Source organism: Lithobates pipiens, unplaced genomic scaffold (genome assembly GCF_037356315.1).
Source record: "Lithobates pipiens isolate NorthernLeopardFrog02 unplaced genomic scaffold, aLitPip1_a1.2 Scaffold_23, whole genome shotgun sequence".
Taxonomy (NCBI): Eukaryota; Metazoa; Chordata; class Amphibia; order Anura; family Ranidae; genus Lithobates; species Lithobates pipiens.
This window is the reverse complement of record NW_027507785.1, coordinates 332013073-332034567: the sequence shown is the minus strand read 5'-3', so window position 1 is coordinate 332034567 and position 21495 is coordinate 332013073. Positions and strand designations below refer to the sequence as shown.

Below are 21495 nucleotides of genomic sequence, written 5' to 3'. Positions count from 1 at the left end.
CACTATATGGACCCCTTATGTATTTATACATGGAGATCATATCCCCCCTTATGTATTTATACATGGAGATCATATCCCCCCTTATGTATTTATACATGGAGATCATATCCCCCTTATGTATTTATACATGGAGATCATATCCCCCCTTATGTATTTATACATGGAGATCATATCCCCCCTTATGTATTTATACATGGAGATCATATCCCCCTTATGTATTTATACATGGAGATCATATCCCCCCTTATGTATTTATACATGGAGATCATATCCCCCTCTTATGTATTTATACATGGAGATCATATCCCCCCCTTATGTATTTATACATGGAGATCATATCCCCCCCTTATGTATTTATACATGGAGATCATATCCCCCCCTTATGTATTTATACATGGAGATCATATCCCCCCCTTATGTATTTATACATGGAGATCATATTCCCCCTTATGTATTTATACATGGAGATCATATCCCCCTCTTATGTATTTATACATGGAGATCATATCCCCCCCTTATGTATTTATACATGGAGATCATATCCCCCCTTATGTATTTATACATGGAGATCATATCCCCCCTTATGTATTTATACATGGAGATCATATCCCCCCCTTATGTATTTATACATGGAGATCATATCCCCCCCTTATGTATTTATACATGGAGATCATATCCCCCCCTATGTATTTATACATGGAGATCATATCCCCCTTATGTATTTATACATGGAGATCATATCCCCCTTATGTATCATGGGTGAACAGGGCTTATTTTCCGTTCTGTATGTATCCGCTAGATGGCCACTGATAGAGAATGAGTTTGGAATGTTCTCTTCCTTTTCTGTGTTATGGCCGCCATGTTGGAGAGAGGCTCGGTTTTCTCTCCAAGCGAAGGCTTGGATCCATCCCCTCTTCCAATATGGCCGCCACACAAAAACGAGGCTTGGTTGCCCATTCCGTGTATATAAGGTGATGGCTCAGTGCGTCGCCCATGCCCCCAGGAAGACATGACGTATGACGAAACATGTCGGGCGGTGCTACACGCTGACATCATCACGAAGTGCGGGTGTTCGTTTGTAATTTTTATTGCCGGCAAGTGCTTTTTATGCTGTTTTTTTTTTTTTTTTTTTTTACAATAAATGAGCGGTGTTTAAAAACGATAACGCACTATTGGAGCTTTTATTCCTCTTACTTGCTCCGCGCACATTTTGGGAGATTGACATTTTTGAAGAAAGTGGGCGGATGGTGGCCAGTGATTGAGGAGGACGTCCGTGGCTTATCTATACATCTTGGTCCAGGATCCATCTCAGACCCTGCAGAGGGCTGTATCTGCTGGCGCATATGACCTCGCTATACCAGGAGGTCCACATCTTCCGGTAAGAGAGTTTAAGTCTCCTGACCCTCTTACCATCGAGGGATTCATCACTTCCTCTTGGTGGCGGCTGAAAACTCAGAGAATTCTTCATTCTTCTTCAGATTCTTATCACCGCAGAACCTGATATACCTTCCATCTTTAGAGAGACTCTGTCTTACAAAGTCACTTTTATTCACTTTTTCACTTTAGAGACTTTGTTGTATATGTCACTTTATTATATAGGATTTACACATTGTATATTACTTCAATGTATTCTGTTTGCTTTTTGATTCAAAATTCTGTGCACTTTTTTTTATTTTTTATTAACGCGACTATTTCCATTTACTAATATCCCCCCTTATGTATTTATACATGGAGATCATATCCCTCCTTATACAGTATCTCACAAAAGTAAGTACACCCCTCAGTCACATTTCTTCTCTCTTTTCATGTGACAACACTGAAGAAATGACACTTGTCTACAATGTAAAGTAGTGAGTGTACAGCTTGTATAACAGTGTAAATTTCCTGTCCCCTCAAAATAACTCAACACACAGCCATTAATGTCTAAACCGCTGGCAACAAAAGTCAGTACACCCCTTCACAGGTTGTCACCGGAGTCCTCTTCCCCTCCTCCATGATGACATCACGGAGCTGGTGGATGTTGGAGACCTTGCGCTCCTCCACCTTCCGTTTGAGGATGTCCCACAGATGATCAATAGGGTTTAGGTCTGGAGACTCCTTCTCCACCATGGATCCCCCCCCAGATCATTCTCCACCATGGATCCCCCCCCCCCCAGATCATTCTCCACCATGGACCCCCCCCCAGATCCTTCTCCACCATGGATCCCCCCCCCAGATCATTCTCCACCATGGATCCCCCCAGATCATTCTCCACCATGAATCCCCCCCAGATCATTCTCCACCATGGATCCCCCCCAGATCATTCTCCACCATGGATCCCCCCCCCCAGATCATTCTCCACCATGGATCCCCCCCCCCAGATCCTTCTCCACCATGGATCCCCCCCCCCAGATCCTTCTCCACCATGGATCCCCCCCCCCCAGATCATTCTCCACCATGGACCCCCCCCTCCCAGATCCTTCTCCACCATGGATCCCCCCTCCCAGATCCTTCTCCACCATGGATCCCCCCTCCCAGATCATTCTCCACCATGGATCCCCCCCTCCCAGATCCTTCTCCACCATGGATCCCCCCCCCTCCCAGATCCTTCTCCACCATGGATCCCCCCCTCCCAGATCCTTCTCCACCATGGATCCCCCCCTGCCAGATCCTTCTCCACCATGGATCCCCCCCTGCCAGATCCTTCTCCACCATGGATCCCCCCCTCCCAGATCCTTCTCCACCATGGATCCCCCCTCCCAGATCCTTCTCCACCATGGATCCCCCCTCTCCCAGATCCTTCTCCACCATGGATCCCCCCCCCCTCCCCAGATCCTTTTCCACCATGGATCCCCCCCCCTCCCAGATCCCTTCTCCACCATGGATCCCCCCCCTCCCAGATCCTTCTCCACCATGGATCCCCCCCTCCCAGATCCTTCTCCACCATGGATCCCCCCTCCCAGATCCTTCTCCACCATGGATCCCCCCCTCCCGATCCTTCTCCACCATGGATCCCCCCCCCTCCCCGATCCTTCTCCACCATGGATCCCCACCCCTCCCAGATCCCTTCTCCACCATGGATCCCCACCCCTCCCAGATCCTTCTCCACCATGGATCCCCACCCCTCCCAGATCCTTCTCCACCATGGATCCCCACCCCTCCCAGATCCTTCTCCACCATGGATCCCCACCCCTCCCAGATCCTTCTCCACCATGGATCCCCACCCCTCCCAGATCCTTCTCCACCATGGATCCCCACCCCTCCCAGACTCCTTCTCCACCATGGATCCCCACCCCTCCCAGATCCTTCTCCACCATGGATCCCCACCCCTCCCAGATCCTTCTCCACCATGGATCCCCACCCCTCCCAGATCCTTCTCCACCATGGATCCCCACCCCTCCCAGATCCTTCTCCACCATGGATCCCCACCCCTCCCAGATCCTTCTCCACCATGGATCCCCACCCCTCCCAGATCCTTCTCCACCATGGATCCCCACCCCTCCCAGATCCCTTCTCCACCATGGATCCCCACCCCTCCCAGATCCTTCTCCACCATGGATCCCCACCCCTCCCAGATCCTTCTCCACCATGGATCCCCACCCCTCCCAGATCCTTCTCCACCATGGATCCCCCCTCCCCGATCATTCTCCACCATGGATCCCCCCCCAGATCCTTCTCCACCATGGATCCCCCCCCAGATCCTTCTCCACCATGGATCCCCCCCCAGATCCTTCTCCACCATGGATCCCCCCCAGATCCTTCTCCACCATGGATCTCCCCTCCCAGATCCTTCTCCACCATGGATCTCCCCTCCCAGATCCTTCTCCACCATGGATCCCCCCCCCTCCCAGATCCTTCTCCACCATGGATCCCCCCCTCCCAGATCCTTCTCCACCATGGATCCCCCCCCTCCCAGATCCTTCTCCACCATGGATCCCCCCCCCTCCCCGATCCTTCTCCACCATGGATCTCCCCCCCTCCCCGATCCTTCTCCACCATGGATCCCCCCCCCCTCCCCGATCCTTCTCCACCATGGATCCCCCCCCCCCTCCCAGATCCTTCTCCACCATGGATCCCCCCTCCCCAGATCCTTCTCCACCATGGATCCCCCCCCCGATCCTTCTCCACCATGGATCCCCCCCAGATCCTTCTCCACCATGGATCCCCCCCAGATCCTTCTCCACCATGGATCCCCCCCAGATCCTTCTCCACCATGGATCCCCTCCCAGATATCCTTCTCCACCATGGATCCCCCCAGATCCTTCTCCACCATGGATCCCCCCCAGATCATTCTCCACCATGGATCCCCCCCAGATCATTCTCCACCATGGATCCCTCTCCACCATGGATCTCCCCCCCCCCCAGATCCTCCACCATGGATCCCCCCCCTCCCAGATCCTTCTCCACCATGGATCCCCCCCTCCCAGATCCTTCTCCACCATGGATCCCCCCCCTCCCAGATCCTTCTCCACCATGGATCCCCTCCCAGATATCCTTCTCCACCATGGATCCCCCCCTCCCAGATCCTTCTCCACCATGGATCCCCCCCTCCCAGATCCTTCTCCACCATGGATCCCCCCTCCCAGATCCTTCTCCACCATGGATCCTCTCCACCATGGATCTCCCCCCCCCAGATCCTTCACCATGGGATCTCCCCCCCCCCAGATCCTTCACCATGGATCTCCCCCCCCCCAGATCCTTCACCATGGATCTCCCCCCCCCCCAGATCCTTCTCCACCATGGATCCCCCCCCTCCCAGATCCTTCTCCACCATGGATCCCCCCCCTCCAGATCCTTCTCCACCATGGATCCCCACCCCTCCCAGATCCTTCTCCACCATGGATCCCCCCCCTCCCAGATCCTTCTCCACCATGGATCCCCCCCCCTCCCAGATCCTTCTCCACCATGGATCCCCCCCTCCCAGATCCTTCTCCACCATGGATCCCCTCCCAGATATCCTTCTCCACCATGGATCCCCTCCCAGATATCCTTCTCCACCATGGATCCCCCCCTCCCAGATCCTTCTCCACCATGGATCCCCCCCTCCCAGATCCTTCTCCACCATGGATCCCCCCCTCCCAGATCCTTCTCCACCATGGATCCCCCCTCCCAGATCCTTCTCCACCATGGATCCCCCCCAGATCATTTTCCACCATGGATCCCCTCTCAGATCCTTCTCCACCCTGGATCCCCCCCCCCAGATCATTCTCCACTATGGGTGCCCCCAGTTGTACTCCCCCTAGCATGTATGATGCATATTCTTAAGCCCCAAGTGCAGAACTTTACATTTATCAACATTAAACCTCATCTGCCACATAGTCCCCAATCAGAGCATTGAGGTCGGCTTGTAAATTGGAGACATCCTGTAAGGAGGTTATTCCTCTGCACAGCCAGGTGTCATCTGCAAAGATGGAAATCCCAAACCCCATATCATCTATAAAGATATTAAAAAGTAAGGATCCCAGCACTGAACCTTGGGGTACACCACTAATAACACTGAACCTTGGGGTACCCCACTAATAACACTGAACCTTGGGGTACCCCACTAATAACACTGAACCTTGGGGTACCCCACTAATAACACTGAACCTTGGGGTACCCCACTAATAACACTGAACCTTGGGGTACACCACTAATAACACTGAACCTTGGGGTACACCACTAATAACACTGAACCTTGGGGTACCCCACTAATAACACTGAACCTTGGGGTACACCACTAATAACACTGAACCTTGGGGTACCCCACTAATAACACTGAACCTTGGGGTACCCCACTAATAACACTGAACCTTGGGGTACCCCACTAATAACACTGAACCTTGGGGTACACCACTAATAACACTGAACCTTGGGGTACACCACTAATAACACTGAACCTTGGGGTACACCACTAATAACACTGAACCTTGGGGTACACCACTAATAACACTGAACCTTGGGGTACACCACTAATAACACTGAACCCTTGGGGTACACCACTAATCACACTGAACCTTGGGGTACACCACTAATAACACTGAACCTTGCTCCCAGTAGATTCTCTGCAGTTACAGCGTGCCACTAATAGATTATTTGCAGTTACAGCATGTTCCCAGTAGATTCTTTGAAGCCAAAGCATGGTCCCTGTAGATTTACAGTAAAAGCATATTGCTATTCAAATCATCTTTAGTTGAGCATTTTCCCAATGGATTCTTCAAGTCAGAGCATGTTCCTCATAGATTCTTTGAAGTCAAAGCATGTCCCCAGTACATTCCCTGCAGTTACATCATGTCCCCAGTACATTCCCTGCAGTTACATCATGTCCCCAGTACATTCCCTGCAGTTACATCATGTCCCCAGTACATTCCCTGCAGTTACATCATGTCCCCAGTAACATTCCCTGCAGTTACATCATGTCCCCAGTACATTCCCTGCAGTTACATCATGTCCCCAGTACATTCCCTGCAGTTACATCATGTCCCCAGTACATTCCCTGCAGTTACTCCATGTCCCCAGTACATTCCCTGCAGTTACTCCATGTCCCCAGTACATTCCCTGCAGTTACTCCATGTCCCCAGTACATTCCCTGCAGTTACTCCATGTCCCCAGTACATTCCCTGCAGTTACTCCATGTCCCCAGTAGATTCTCTGCAGTTACTCCATGTCCCCAGTAGATTCTCTGCAGTTACTCCATGTCCCCAGTACATTCCCTGCAGTTACATCATGTCCCCAGTACATTCCCTGCAGTTACATCATGTCCCCAGTACATTCCCTGCAGTTACATCATGTCCCCAGTACATTCCCTGCAGTTACATCATGTCCCCAGTACATTCCCTGCAGTTACTCCATGTCCCCAGTACATTCCCTGCAGTTACTCCATGTCCCCAGTAGATTCTCTGCAGTTACTCCATGTCCCCAGTAGATTCTCTGCAGTTACTCCATGTCCCCAGTAGATTCTCTGCAGTTAAAGCATGTTCCCATTAGATTCTATGCAATTACAGCATGTTCATAGATCCCTGCAGTTAAAGCGGTAGTAAACCCGCAATTTTTTTTTTTTTTTTTTTTTAAACCTGCAAAGCAAAATGCATAATGAGCTAGTATGCACCGCATACTAGCTCATTATGAAATACTTACCTTAGAACGAGGCCCCGACATCTCGCCCGATCCACGCCGAGGGAGCCGACATGCTCCCTCGGCGTCTCTTCCGGGTATCGCGGCTCCGGCGCTGTGAGTGGCCGGAGCCGCGATATCGTCACTCCCGCGCATGCGCGCGGGAGATTTCAGTCCGGCCGCACGAGCGCTGCCGGATTTTCACGGAGAGAACCCCTTGTGCGCATGCGCCGCTGCAGTCAGCGGCGGCATACCGAGGGGAATATCTCCTAAACCGTACAGGTTTAGGAGATATTATTTTTACCTACAGGTAAGCCTTATTATAGGCTTTCCTGTAGGTAAAAGTTAAAAAATTGACCATACTACCACTTTAAAGTGTGTTCCCAGTAGATTCTCTGCAGTTAAAGTGTGTTTTCAGTAGATCCGTTGCAGTGAAAGCATGTTCCTGGTAAATTCTCAGCAGTTGAGGCATATTGCAAGTAGGTTCTTTGCAGTTGCAGCATATCACCAATAGAATCCCTGCAGTTAAATCATGTTCACAGTAGATTCTCTGCAGTTACAGTATGTTCCCTAGATATTTTTCTGCAGTTAAAGCATGTTTACAGTATTCTCTGTGAAGTTACAGCTGTCCCCAATAGGTTCTTTACAGTTACAGCATGTCATCAGTAGATTCTCAGCAGTTGCAGTATGTCACCAATAGATGCTCTCAAGGTAAATCATGTCACTACATTCTCTGCAGTATGGCATGTTCCCAGTAGATTCTCTGTAGTTAGAGCATGTTCCCGGTAGCTTCTCTGTAGTTAGAGCATGTTCCCGGTAGCTTCTCTGTAGTTAGAGCATGTTCCCGGTAGATTCTCTGTAGTTAGAGCATGTTCCCGGTAGCTTCTCTGTAGTTAGAGCATGTTCCCGGTAGATTCTCTATAGTTAGAGCATGTTCCCGGTAGATTCTCTGTAGTTAGAGCATGTTCCTGGTAGATTCTCTGTAGTTACAAGCATGTTGCCAATAGATTTACTGCAGTTAAGCCATGTTGCCAGTAGATTCCCTGAAGTTTTATAGCACGTTCTTAGTAGATTCTCTGCACTTACAGCACGTCCTTAATGCATTCTTTGCAGTTAAAGCATGTTCCCATGAGATTCTCTGCAGGTTACAGCAGATTTCCCACAATTACAGCTGTCCCCAATAAATTCTCTTCCATTACAGCATATTCCATGTACATTCTTTGCAGGTACAGCATGTTCCCAGTAGAATCTCTGCAGTTACAGCTGTCCCCAATAACGTCTCTGAAGTTTAACCAAATTCACAGTAGATTCTTTGCAGTAAAAGAGTGTTTGCATTAAATTATCTGCAGTTAAAGCATGCCCTCATTATATTCTCTGCGGTTACAACATGTCTCCAATGTATTCTCTGCAGTTACAGCATGTTCCTTTTAGATACTCTGCAGTTAAACAATGTTTGCAGTAAATGCTCTGCAGTTACAGCATGTTCGCAGTAGATTCTCAGCAGTTACAGTATGTCACCAATAGAGTCTCACAAGGTAAACCATATTACCAGTGCATTCTCTGCAGTTACAGCATGTTCCCAGTAGAATCTCTATACTTAAAACTTGTTTCTTATAGATTCTCTGCAGTTACAGCATGCTCCCAGTAGATTCTCTGCAGTTACAGCATGCTCCCAGTAGATTAGTTATAGCATGTTCCATGTATATTCTCTGCAGTTAGTGTTTTTCCAGTATATTTGTTGCAGGCAAAGCATTTTCTCAGTAGTTAAGACATGCTGCCAGTAGATTCTTTGAAGTTGCTGCATATCACCAATAGATTTCGTCAAAGCTTCTTCCAGTATATTCTCTGCAGTTACAGCATGCCCCCAATAGATTTTCTGCAGTTAAACCATGTTCACAGTATTCTCTCTCCAGTTACAGCATGTTCCCAGTAGATTCTCTGCAGTTACAGTATGTTTGCTTTGTATTCCCCACGGCGGGACAATGTCTCCCCAAGGTTGCCCTGCACCCCCCTCCTCAGGATGTTCCCCCAGGGTAAGAGGACCGTCTTCCCTGGCAGACAAAACCCAGCGCTCGGCCATGGGAAGGCTCATCTATTAGGAGGCCTTCTCCTTCAAAGCCCTGGACTTCCAAGTCCCACCAACCTTCAAATACATTGTCCTCACCATGAGAGGGTGCCCTCATCTTCCCTGACCAACATTTCACACGGGGGGGGGGGGGTGTACGGGAGAGGATTCCCAGCCCCTCCCCCCCTTACTTCCATTGTGGGGCCCTGCAGTGGGCTCTCTTCCTGCCGTGTTGGGCCCCCTTACGATGGCGGAACGCCAGGTCCCGGATGGAAATTTATGACCTTTGCAATCCTGGTAGTTCCGCCGCTGGTGTTCACAGTAGATCTCTGCAGTTACAGCTGTCCCCAATAGATTCTCTGAAGTTACAGCATATTCCCGATGGATTCTCTGCAGTTACAGTATGTTTGCTTTGTATTCCCCACGGAGGGACAATGTCTCCCCAAGGTTGCCCTGCACCCCCCTCCTCAGGATGTTCCCCCGGGGTAAGAGGACCGCCTTCCCTGGCAGACAAAACCCAGCGCTCGGCCATGGGAAGGCTCATCTATTAGGAGGCCTTCTCCTTCAAAGCCTGGACTTCCAAGTCCCACCAACCTTCAAATACATTGTCCTCACCATGAGAGGGCGCCCTCATCTTCCCTGACCAACATTTCACACGGGAGGTGTGCGGGAGAGGATTCCCAGCCCCTCCTCCCCTTACTCCCATTGTGGGGCCCTGCAATGGGCCCTCTTCCTGCCGTCTTGGGCCCCCTTACGATGGCGGAACACCAGGCCTCGGATGGAAATTTGTGATCTTTGCAACCTTGGTAGTTCCACTGCTGGTGTTCACAGTAGATCTCTGCAGTTACAGCTGTCCCCAATAGATTCTCTGCAGTTTCAGCATATTCCCGATAGATTCTCTGCAGTTACAGCACGTGCCAAATAGATTCTCTGCAGTTACAGCATGTTCCCAGTAGATACTTTGCCATGAAAGTATATTCCTCACAAATTATCTGTAGTTAAAACATGTTCCCAGTAGATTCCCCGCAGTTACAGCATGTGCTCAGTAGATTCCCGCAGTTACAGCATGTGCTCAGTAGAGTCTCTGCAGTTACAGCATGTTCACAGTAGATTCTCTGCAGTTACAACTGTCCCTAGTAAATTATCTGTAGTTACAGCATGTCCTCAGATTCTCTGCAGTTACAGCATTTTCCCAGGAGATTATTTGCAATGAAAGTATAATTCCTCACAAATTATCTGTAGTTAAAGCGTGTTCCCAGTAGATTCTCTGCAGTTACAGCTTGCCACTAACAGATTTTCTGCAGTTACAGCATGTTCCCAGTAGATTCACTGCAGTTACAGCTGTCCCTAGTAAATTATCTGTAGCTGAACCATGTTGTCAGTAGATTCTCTGCAGTTACAGCATGTTCCCAGTAGATTCTTTGCAATGAAAGTATATTCCTCACAAATTATCTGTAGTTAAAGCATGTTCCCAGTAGATTCTTCACAGTTTTAGCATGTCCTTAGTAGAGTCTGTGCAGTTAAAGCTGTTCCCAATAGATTCTCTGCAGTTACAGGATATTCCAAAGGGTTCTCTGCAGTTAAAGCACGTTCCAAATAGATTCTCAGTTACAAGGTGTTCCCAGTAGATTCTTTGCAATCAAAGCATATTCCTCACAAATTATCACTAGTAAAGCATGTTCTCATGTTCTCTGCAGTTACAGCTTGCCACTAACAGATTTTCGGCAGTTACAGCATGTTCACAGTAGATTCTCTGCAGTTACAGCTGTCCCTAGTAAATTCTCTGCAGTTACAGCATGTCCACAGTAGATTCTCTGCAGTTACAGCATGGTCCCTGCACTTTTCTTTGCAGTGAAAGCATATTCCTAGTCAATTATCTGTAGTTAAAGCATGTTCCGGGAGGGAGAGGAGAAGAAGCGGGCTTTCAGCCGTTGCAGGAGGAAATGGAGGGCATCGGTTCCTCTACATGCCACCTCTCCTATGCAGGTGTACAGGGGAGCCGCACGGGCCTGGAACATGGGGCTGGGTCTCAACTGCGACCTCTGCGACCCCTGTAGGTACGCCCCCTGCTATCAGTGACACCTACAGGCGACGGTGAGAAATGCACAGCCTACCCAGGCTTAGGGAAGGACAAAAATTAAGGAACCGTCCAATCAGTCTGAGAGTCCCACAGCCCAGCCAAACTCACATAGTCGCCCCAGTATAGGACCAGGGGGGGGCTACACTACAAACCTGAGAGGTTATCCTGGGTGGACCCACAGTTTTGCTAGTGTCCAGTCTTCCCATAGGGGGCAGTATAACCCGACAGTCTCTGAACCCCGTTATTTCAGGGCGATCGATATTACTGTTTGCTGTTTTCTCACCTGACCTCATACTGACGGACTTCTCGCTTTACAGTTACAGCAATGGTGGGCCCGATCGCCCGAGACGTGGAGAGTCTGGTGATCGCCATGAGGGCCCTGCTGTGTGACGACATGTTTCAGCTGGATCCCACCGTCCCTCCCCATCCCGTTCAATGAGAAGGTAGTGCCAATAGCAGGGCAGCAAACACCGAGCATCATGGGTAATGTTACGGGTGGGGATGCACCGATACTTGGTGGTGCGTTTTGCATCAATACAAAATGAATGGGCGCAAATCGCAGCGCAAAAGAATCTCATGCGATTTCCCCCACTGTTAGAAAGGGGGAAAAGCGCCATCTAGTGGGCAGTTTATTAATAATGTTGGAACAAATGCAAAATCTCCATAGGTGTCCCCGATTCCGCCGATGATAGCAAATCACGAGCGCTGAGGGTGCTCAGAGGGCTGGAGGAGATGTTGAGACGGTCCGTCCGTCCCCCCCCCCCCCCCCCCAAGCTGACATCACTTCCACCCTATACCCACGGGGGTTCCCGGAACTTCTCCTCCCAGCCCTGTGAGCACCTCCAGTGTCCGTGATTTGCTATCATCGGCGGGACCGGGACACCTAATGGAGATTTAGCATTTGGCCAGATATGTACTATAAACTGTCCACTAGATGGCGCCTTTCCCTTTCTGTACACATACAGGAGCAGTGGGGGAAATCGCATGTGATTCTTTGCAGTGTGATTTGCGACAGTTTTTAATTTCTTTTTCATATTCACGCAAATTGCACCGCAAGGTATCGGTACTCGCTGATAAAAAAAAACTGTATTGATGCAACCCTAGTGATGGGTAATACTACAGCCACAGGAGAGGATGGGAGTCGCTAAGTGTTGGCTGTTTGTGTTGTAAGGCGCCCCCTTCGGGGCACTGCACTGCCAAGTGTCACTACCAGGCGTGTGTTTGTTGCTGCCATCTCTTGGTATTTCTGGTCACTCCGGGTGTCATTTTTATTTTTTTCAGGTGTACTCTGCCACGCAGCCCCTTCGTATCGGGTACTACGAGGATGACGGCAGCACCATGGCGACTCCATCCATGAGACGGGCCTTGCTGCAGACAAAGGAGCTCCTGGAGGGAGCCGGACATCAGGTGGGTCCAACAAAGCGCCCCCACCTCCCACCTGGATCAAGCTGAAGGGGGAGGAGCTGGCGGCTGAACGGGGGCACGTGTGGGCGGAGCCTTTGGGGGTTCTGTCTCTCCAGTAGCAGAAAGTTATGAAATCAGTAATATGAACAATTCTATCCATTTTCATCCAGTACATCAAATTTTCTGGATGAGAGTCAGAGGCGTAAGGAGATCCTTCGACCGGGGCCCTTCCTACCGATCTCGGGGCCCTTCCTACCGATCTCGGGGCCCTTTCCTACCGATCCCGGGGGCCTTTCCTACCGATCCCGGGGGCCTTTCCTACCGATCCCGGGGGCCTTTCCTACCGATCCCGGGGGCCTTTCCTACCGATCCCGGGGGCCTTTCCTACCGATCCCGGGGCCCTTTCCTACCGATCCCGGGGCCCTTTCCTACCGATCCCGGGGCCCTTTCCTACCGATCTCGGGGCCCCTTTCCTACCGATCTCGGGGGCCCTTTCCTACCGATCTCGGTGGCCCTTTCCTACCGATCTCGGGGGCCCTTTCCTACCGATCCCGGGGGCCTTTCCTACCGATCCCGGGGGCCTTTCCTACCGATCCCGGGGGCCCTTCCTACCGATCCCGGGGGGCCTTTCTACTGATCCCGGGGCCCATTGTGGAACCCTTTATTATGGTCTCGCAGCAGGCCACCTTCCTGCCATCTAGGCCCCCCCCCCCATGGTGACGGAAAGGCAAAGCCCAGTCGCAAGTGCGACCTTTGTGACCTTGGTAGTTCCACCACTGGTGTCAGTAGTTATTTTCTTTTTTCTTTTTTTTTTTTATTATTCTTTTACCATTTATTTTTTTTGTTTTTTATTTATTTTTTACTGTTTTACCATTTTTGTTTATTTTATATTATAATTTTTTTTATGTTTTTACTCTTTTTTTACCATTTTTGTTATTTTATTTTTATTTACAATTTTGTTCTATTTTTTTAGGACCCCCATTGGGGGGCTTTTTATGCCCAGTCACAAGCGCGACCTTTGCAACCCTGGTAGTTCCACCACTGGTGTCAGTTATTTTTGTTTTTATTATTATTTATTTTTTTTTTTTTTTACTTTTTACCATTTTTGTCATTTTATTTTTTTTTTTTTATGTTTTTACGTTTTACTATTTTTATTATTATTTTTTTATTATTTACAATTTTTTTTTTTTTTTTTTTAGGACTCCCATTGGGGGGGCTTTTTATGCCCAAGTGTGACCTTTTGTGACCCTGGTAGTTCCACCACTGGTGTCAGTAGTTATTTTTGTTTTTTGGTTTTTTTATTATTCTTTTACAGGTTTTTTTTTTTTTTTTTTTTTTTTTTTTTTTTACCATTTTTATTTTTTATTACTTATTTATTTACATTTTTTTTTTTTTTTATTATTATTATTTTTTTAGGTCCCCTGTTGGGGGGCTTTTTATGAATATTAGGGGGGTCTATAAACAGACCCCTGATGTCTCACTTTTCAGACAGAGAAAGGGACTAAGGACAGATTTTTCTCAGCTCCACAGAATGAATGACCAGGAATAGCTCTGTACAGAGGCTTCCCGTTCATTCATAAATTAAAGTATAGTAAACAGTTTACTATGCCCCAGCTATACATAAATAAAAACACATTGGTACGGATCACTGACTCTATCCATTAAGACAAGGAAGATGGCACGTTCCCCGCTCTCCATCCTGACAGATCCCCCGCAGCAACTGGTGGGAGGTGAGAGGGGAAAACCCAGAACCCCTACTTGGGGGGGGGGGGGGGGGGGGTCCAGGGCAGCACACAGGGGCCCAGGGCAGAGATAGGGAGGTGGCGGAGCGGCATGTGGAGGAACCGATGTCCTCCATTTCCTTGCTTCAGCTGCTGAATGTCTGCAGGAGAGGAGAAGCGGGCATTTTGCGCCTACATGGAGGGACCGGTTCCCCTACATGCGGCCGCCCCATCACCTTCCTATCCAGGCGTACAGGGGACCACAAGGGCCCCCTGGAGCATGGCGCTGGGTTTGAATGGTGACCCCTGTTTGTATGCCCTTGCTGAGAGTGTGATTCCCCTCTCACCACCTCCATGACACCATCTGTGGTTGGTGTGAGGAGAGAAGGGGATGTTCTCCCGATAAAGGACCTTAGTGTTCTGTGTGGAGCGCTATGGGAACTTTTCCATGTTGGACCGTCATGACTCCCTATGGGAGAGATAAGATGGTTGTGTCATGTCCATCCCCTGCTCTCCTCAGTTTCCATTGTTGGAGCGCCATGACTCCCTATGGAAGAGATAAGATGGTTGTCATGTCCATCCTCTGCTCTCCTCAGTTTCCATTGTTGGAGCGCCATGACTCCCTATGGAAGAGATAAGATGGTTGTGTCATGTCCATCCTCTTCTCTCATCCTCAGTTTCCATTGTTGGAGCGCCATGACTCCCTATGGAAGAGATAAGATGGTTGTCATGTCCATCCTCTGCTCTCCTCAGTTTCCATTGTTGGAGCGCCATGACTCCCTATGGAAGAGATAAGATGGTTGTGTCATGTCCATCCTCTTCTCTCATCCTCAGTTTCCATTGTTGGAGCGCCATGACTCCCTATGGAAGAGATAAGATGGTTGTCATGTCCATCCTCTGCTCTCCTCAGTTTCCATTGTTGGAGCGCCATGACTCCCTATGGAAGAGATAAGATGGTTGTGTCATGTCCATCCTCTACTCTCCTCAGTTTCCATTGTTGGACTGTCATGACTCCCTATGGAAGAGATAAGATGGTTGTGTCATGTCCATCCTCTGCTCTCCTCAGTTTCCATTGTTGGACCGTCATGACTCCCTATGAAAGAGATAAGATGGTTGTCATGTCCATCCTCTGCTCTCCTCCTCAGTTTCCATAGACCCATGGCTCTGCGTTTCGGGGTTAGGTAGGCTCCCCAGCATTCTTCTGCAGGCCCCAGTGTCACCTAGGGGTGTCAAGGAAGATGTTTTTACCTTTTGGTGGTCTCGCCTCGGTTTGGGGCTAAGGGCTCTCATTCCTGCCTATCTTTGTGCCGCTGTCCACCTTTCATCCTCGTCCATCTGCCACATTGACTTTGCAGGATAAAAACCTTCAGGTGTCTCTTTTTGCCCCGATGGGCCATTATTTTGTCCTATAATTCCTTTAGTCATGAGGTTTTATCCCTGTGACCCCAAGGGTTATGGATGTTAGGCCTTGGGCCTTCCCGCATAGACTTACCCGGACTTGTTTTTTTTTTTTTTTGTACTAGGTACCCTTTTGGGGTTTGACCCCAGTTTTTTTTTTTTTTTTTTTTTTTTTCTTTTTTTTTTTAAGATCACATCAGGTTGTGGGTCCTTTGCTGATCAGGAAGTTGTTGTTCAGGTTCAGTATTCCCCTCTGGTGCTGACCTTCTCCATCCTGGGCTGGTCCATCTGGTTGATCCTCCATGCTCTTCCTTTGGTCAGGTTTGGTGGTTCTTCTGCCTGGTCTGGCCCCCATCTTATCCATCCAGATTCACAGATTAGTTCCTCAGGTGCTTCCTGGTCTGCACAGGGTCCCCAGCAGGGTTGCCACCTGTCCAGGATTCACCCGGACAGTCCAGGTTTTGAATCATGTGTCCGGGTTTCAGGCAGACTGAAACCCTGACACATTATTCAGACCGGGCTGTCGCTTGCTAAGTAACCAATATAGTCACACACAAATCTGTTGCTGTCTGGAAGCTGTGGACAGCTGTCTGGGGGCAAGTTCAGCATCACTCTGGGGCATGGCGATGATGTCGGCAAGGACATTTAGGCCACACCCACTGTTCGCTGTGACGCTCTATGTGCATCGAATTACTACTCTCCTTGGGGTGTCCCAGGCCGCTAAAGTGTTCGGGTTTGGCCTGAAGAAAAGGTGGCAACCCTAGTCCCCAGTCCACTTAGTGAAGCCCATTTTAGTGTGTGTGTGGTTTTTCTTTCCTTCTGTGTTGCCCACCGCTCTGTTGTCCTAACTCTGTGTTTCTGTGGCCCCTCGATGGAGAAGAAAATGGGATTATTGTACTTGCTGTAAATTCTATTTATTAGCAGCCATTGAGAAATGCATTCCTCCATGGCCTCCAAGAAATGCTCTTAGTTCTGCTTTACCAGAAAACTGAGGCATGTCCAGTTCTCCTGTAGGGGGCAGTATAACCCAATTTGTATCGGAATTACTGTATCCCTCAATGGACTCAGAGAAATAGACGGTGAGTATGTAACACTCATGTATGTACGATTGTATGATTGTCTGAGAGCCGACCGAATTGTTCTCACTTCAGACAGGTTTTTTGGTGACATAAGACATGGTCTCATAAGAAGGTTCTCATAAGGGTTTTGTTAGGGGTGGAGTCTAGTCTTTTCGGGCTCCATGTGGCCTTAACATTGCCAGTGTTTTTCTTTCAGCTGGTACCGTTCACCCCTCCCTCCTTGGAAAGAGCCTTGTATGATCTGGTGATAAAGGGGTTACTGGCAGACGGAGGAGCCACCTTCCTGGAGAACTTGTATGTATAGCAGATGTATCCTTCCCGTACTGCAGTGACATCATCAGTGTGTGTGTGTGACATCATCATTGTGAGTGACATCATCCTCTTCTCATTCTCAGTAAAGGAAATCTGGTTGACCCCAATCTTAAGACTCAGGTTACAACCTATGCAATCCCGTCTTGGCTGAAGAGCGTACTCTCTATTCTCATCAGACCATTGGTGAGTCCATGAGTGGTTGGTGTACAGCACTACGGTATACAGCGTGTTTTGTATTGTCTGGGAATTATGCCAACCAATCATCTCTCTGATCTCCGTCTGTCTAGTTTCCCCGAATGGCAAAAACTCTGCAGAGCATACGAGGTGTCAGGTCAGTTCTCTACAAGGGAATATTGGGGTACAGGGGGTGTACTGATCACTGATAATGGGGTACAGGGGGTGTACTGATCACTGATAATGGGGTACAGGGGGTGTACTGGTCACTGATAATGGGATACAGGGGATGTACTGATCTCTGATAATGAGGGTACAGGGGATGTACTGAATACGGATAATGGGGTACAGGGGGTGAGCTGATCACTGATAGTGGGATTTGGGGAGGGGGGTCTACTGATCACTGATAATGGGCTACAGGGTGCATACTGATCTGATAATGGGGGGTACAGGGGATGTACTGAATACGGATAATGGGGTACAGGGGGTGAGCTCATCACTGATAGTGGGATTTGGGGAGGGGGGTCTACCGATCACTGATAATGGGGTACAGGGGTGTACTGATCTCTGATAATGAGGGTACAGGGGATGTACTGAATATGGATAATGGGGTACAGGGGGTGAGCTGATCACTAATAATGGTGTTCTGGGGGGTCTACTGATCACTGATAGGCTACAGGGTGCATACTGATCTGATAATGGGGGTACAGGGGATGTACTGAATACGGATAATGGGGTACAGGGGGTGAGCTGATCACTGATAGTGGGATTTGGGGGGGGGGGTCTACTGATCACTGATAATTGGGTACGGGGGGTGTACTGATCTCTGAGGATGAGGGGTTTTGGGCAGTGTGAAAGAGAGTGTAACAGACACTCTCAGCTTAGACAACTGCAGCCAGCAACTCTACTGGAAAGCCATAGTCCAGTCTAAATAATATGTCCGGGTTTCAGGTGGTCTGAAACCTGGACGCATGATTGCAAACCCGAACTGTCTGGGTGCATCCTGGACTGGTGGCAACCCTAGTCACTGCACAGATTAGCGGATCTCATTGTTAGCCACGGTGGGTCTTCTGGAAGGGGTTGGTGTTGTCCCTGTGGCCAAATGGTTTCAGAGGTTCTAAGCCAACCTGATCACAGTCCCCAACCTAAAAGAGGACATCTGCTGCCATCTTGGATCTCAGGGACCTTTTAATATCTTCCTTCAGGTCAAGAAATTCCACATAATATCCACCCGCCTCTCCGCTTTCCTTCTTCAAGGAGACTTTCTGGCCTCTGTGGACATCAAGGATTTTCCTGATGCAGCCATTCCTTTGCTTGGCTATGGACCCCCTGCACTCCCAGTGTTTGGCCCCCATCCTCTGCCCCTCAGGTGTTTAGTGAGGTTCTGGCCCCTGTGCTTGTCTAACGTCTCACACAGGACATCTCCAGCTGAGACAATGGCTGGTGGACAACACGGCCCTGACAGTCCAGATCTTGTGGAGGTCCAGCTGGATCCTGAACCCTCAGAAGCGCTGGAACTGGCTCATCGCCCGAAATATCGGAATCTGATCCTGGACAGCGCTCCAGCTGGAGATTCCCTTCCTTAGGAGAAAGTTCAAACCATCCCTGGGCTCTTCACAACGCAACATCCTCACATCATGGGACAAGTCAGTCTAGTTCTTCTTGCAATGAAGACCAGGATGGCCCGGAAAATCCTGCTCTGGAGTCGCACCCCAATTCACCCCGAGGTCCGCATTCCAGTTCTGACTCCTTGAGAGACCTTATTTATTTGAATGGGCTGAAATCGCACAAAAATCAGAGTACGCACTACCGTTCAAAAACGCACTGCACCGAACCGCATGGTACTGCAAGTGCACTGCGTTTGCGATCTGCGTTTGGGATGTCTGTAGGAATATATTGCGATCTGCAGCAGATCGCACACCCATTGCCTTTTGAACACGGTGCGGGGAAACTCGTAGGCTCTGTTCAAACTTGTGCGACTTCGGACATCAAAGTCGCATGACAGGTTACAGCCTATTCTTTTTAAGGGCACCCGTTCAAATTGCTGCAAATTAAAGTCACGGCGACTTTGAACAGGTGCCTACACTACCTTGGTGTGACTTTTGATTATAACTTTGGTCCACAGAATGTAAAGTTGGATCAAAGTCACATCAAAATCGCACCCCAAAGTCGCACTGGAACTCATGTGTCTTTGGAGATGCACTAATGTGAGTGAAGCCTAAGGGAACGCAGGTCTCCCGCACACTGTGTTCCGGTGTGAACGAGTCTTCAGGGAATCCCCTCGTTCTGGAAGATCCATAAGGCAGTGGACAGTCCGGTGTGCGGGGGAGGAGTCCTGTGGGGGGACCTCATCTCCCAATCAACATACAAAGCTGGATATCCCACATGCCATCCAATCATGATCCATCAGACACAGTGGGGGGGGTGTATATAAAAATAATCTGTGAGGAAAAGTAGGTCCCCCTCTAGGTGGAAGGACCCTGGATAATCTCCTCAGATTTTTGGTACCGCCCCCTAGTCTTCTGGTCACACGTCCTCCGAGGTCCACCAGGTGGGCATTGTTACCTCTTAGGGTGCCATATTTTGAGTGTAAGCTCTTCAGGCGACTCTCTGAGCTCCAGACTCTCCCAGTTATGTTTTGTCCGCTGTCCCCCCCCCCCCCCCCCCATTGGATGCAATCTCTGACTTCCTGTGTCCTTCAATGGAGGAGGAAGAGAATGAGGTTCCTGGATTTGTGTTCTTGGAGTCCATTGAGGGGCGCAGGTACCCCATCTGTGTTATTGGCCCCAGTACTGAGGCATGCTGGGAGTAGAAGCGATTATCCTATGCTGGCTCCTGTAGGGGGCAGTATAACCCGAAAGTGAAAAACTTCCTGTGTTCCTCAATGGCCTTCAAGAAGAGGACTTTATGTTGAGTCCAGACTTGGGGTTTATGGGGGGGGGGGGGGGGGGTTCCTGCATCTTCTATATAGTACTTTATACAGTGATTTGGGGAGGGGGGAGGCTTCTGGGGGAACACTGACAGTTAATTTTTCTGTTCCCCGCAGTTCTGTGAAGGATCTCTGGAAGCAGCACCATGCAGTGGAGGTAAGTCATCATATATTGCCACCATATGTTCCATAGAGAAGAGCCACACCCACCCCATTATACTACATCCACCATCCCCCACCCAGCATGGGACAACTCTGTGTCAGTATACAGTATACTTCTACAGTCACTGCGAGGAGCTCCGTTATACGGTGTGATAAGGGGGAGGAGTTTCACGGGTCACATGCCCACCCAGACCTTCCCCCTACAGTCACTGCGAGGAGCTCCACTATATAGTGTAATGAGGGGGAGGAGTCACACAGGTCACATGGCCACCCCAGACTTTCCCCCTACACTGAGAGGAGCTCTGCTATACAGTGTAATGAAGGGGATATTATTATGGGATATCTTTGGTATATTATTATGGGAGGTGTCACGGCGGGCCCTCTTGCTGTGTGTTATGGGATATATTATGGAATATCTCTGGTATATTATGGGATATTTCAGGTATATTATGGAATATTATTAAGGGATATCTCTGGTATATTTTATGAAATATTATTATGGGATGTGATAGGGCGGGCCCTCTTGCTGTGTGTTGGGTATTATGGGATATAATATAGGATATCTCTGGTATATTATGGGATATCCCTGGTATATTATGACATATTATTATCACGGCGGGCCCTTTTTGCTGTGTGTTGCAGGTGTACCGCCGGGAATTCATCTCCCTCTGGAGGAAGGAAAAGTTGGACGCGCTCATCTGTCCTATGCTGGGCCCGGCTCTGTCCATCGGATCTCCTGGAAAGCTGTCAAGTATGTGGCATTACTGTCCGCCCTCAGCTGCCCTTCCTCGTACAGTGCAGGCGCCGGCCAGACCAGCTGTATAATGTGCTGTGCTCTTCCCCCTGCACACCCTCATATTTAAAGAGACAGTGACACCTGTGAATAGAAGTGCTCCCAGCAATGTTCCGGGTCCGTCTGATCATTATGGAGCACCGTGTTCACCCTCGCACACACCCACTTACCAGAACAGGTCTGCACATAACACCTAACAGGGGCAACAGGCAGGAGGGCCACACAGAAGGAGCAAGGGGACCCACTGAGAGACAGCAAAGGGGGGGCTGGGGTACTGCAGAACTAGGGCACCAGAGAGGAGGGGTCA

At 49.4% G+C, this 21495-nt stretch overlaps 1 protein-coding gene across 1 annotated transcript in view; it reads left to right on the top strand.

Moving 5' to 3' along the window:
• The window catches only part of LOC143926715 (vitamin D3 hydroxylase-associated protein-like), a 40722-nt gene that overhangs the window by 11955 nt on the left and 7272 nt on the right, over positions 1 to 21495 (top strand). Inside the window, 8 exon segments of the mRNA XM_077450733.1 lie at positions 11534 to 11637; positions 11639 to 11659; positions 12498 to 12623; positions 17015 to 17112; positions 17214 to 17313; positions 17418 to 17461; positions 20351 to 20390; positions 21038 to 21146. Of these exon segments, the coding sequence (XP_077306859.1) occupies positions 11534 to 11637; positions 11639 to 11659; positions 12498 to 12623; positions 17015 to 17112; positions 17214 to 17313; positions 17418 to 17461; positions 20351 to 20390; positions 21038 to 21146 (642 nt within the window).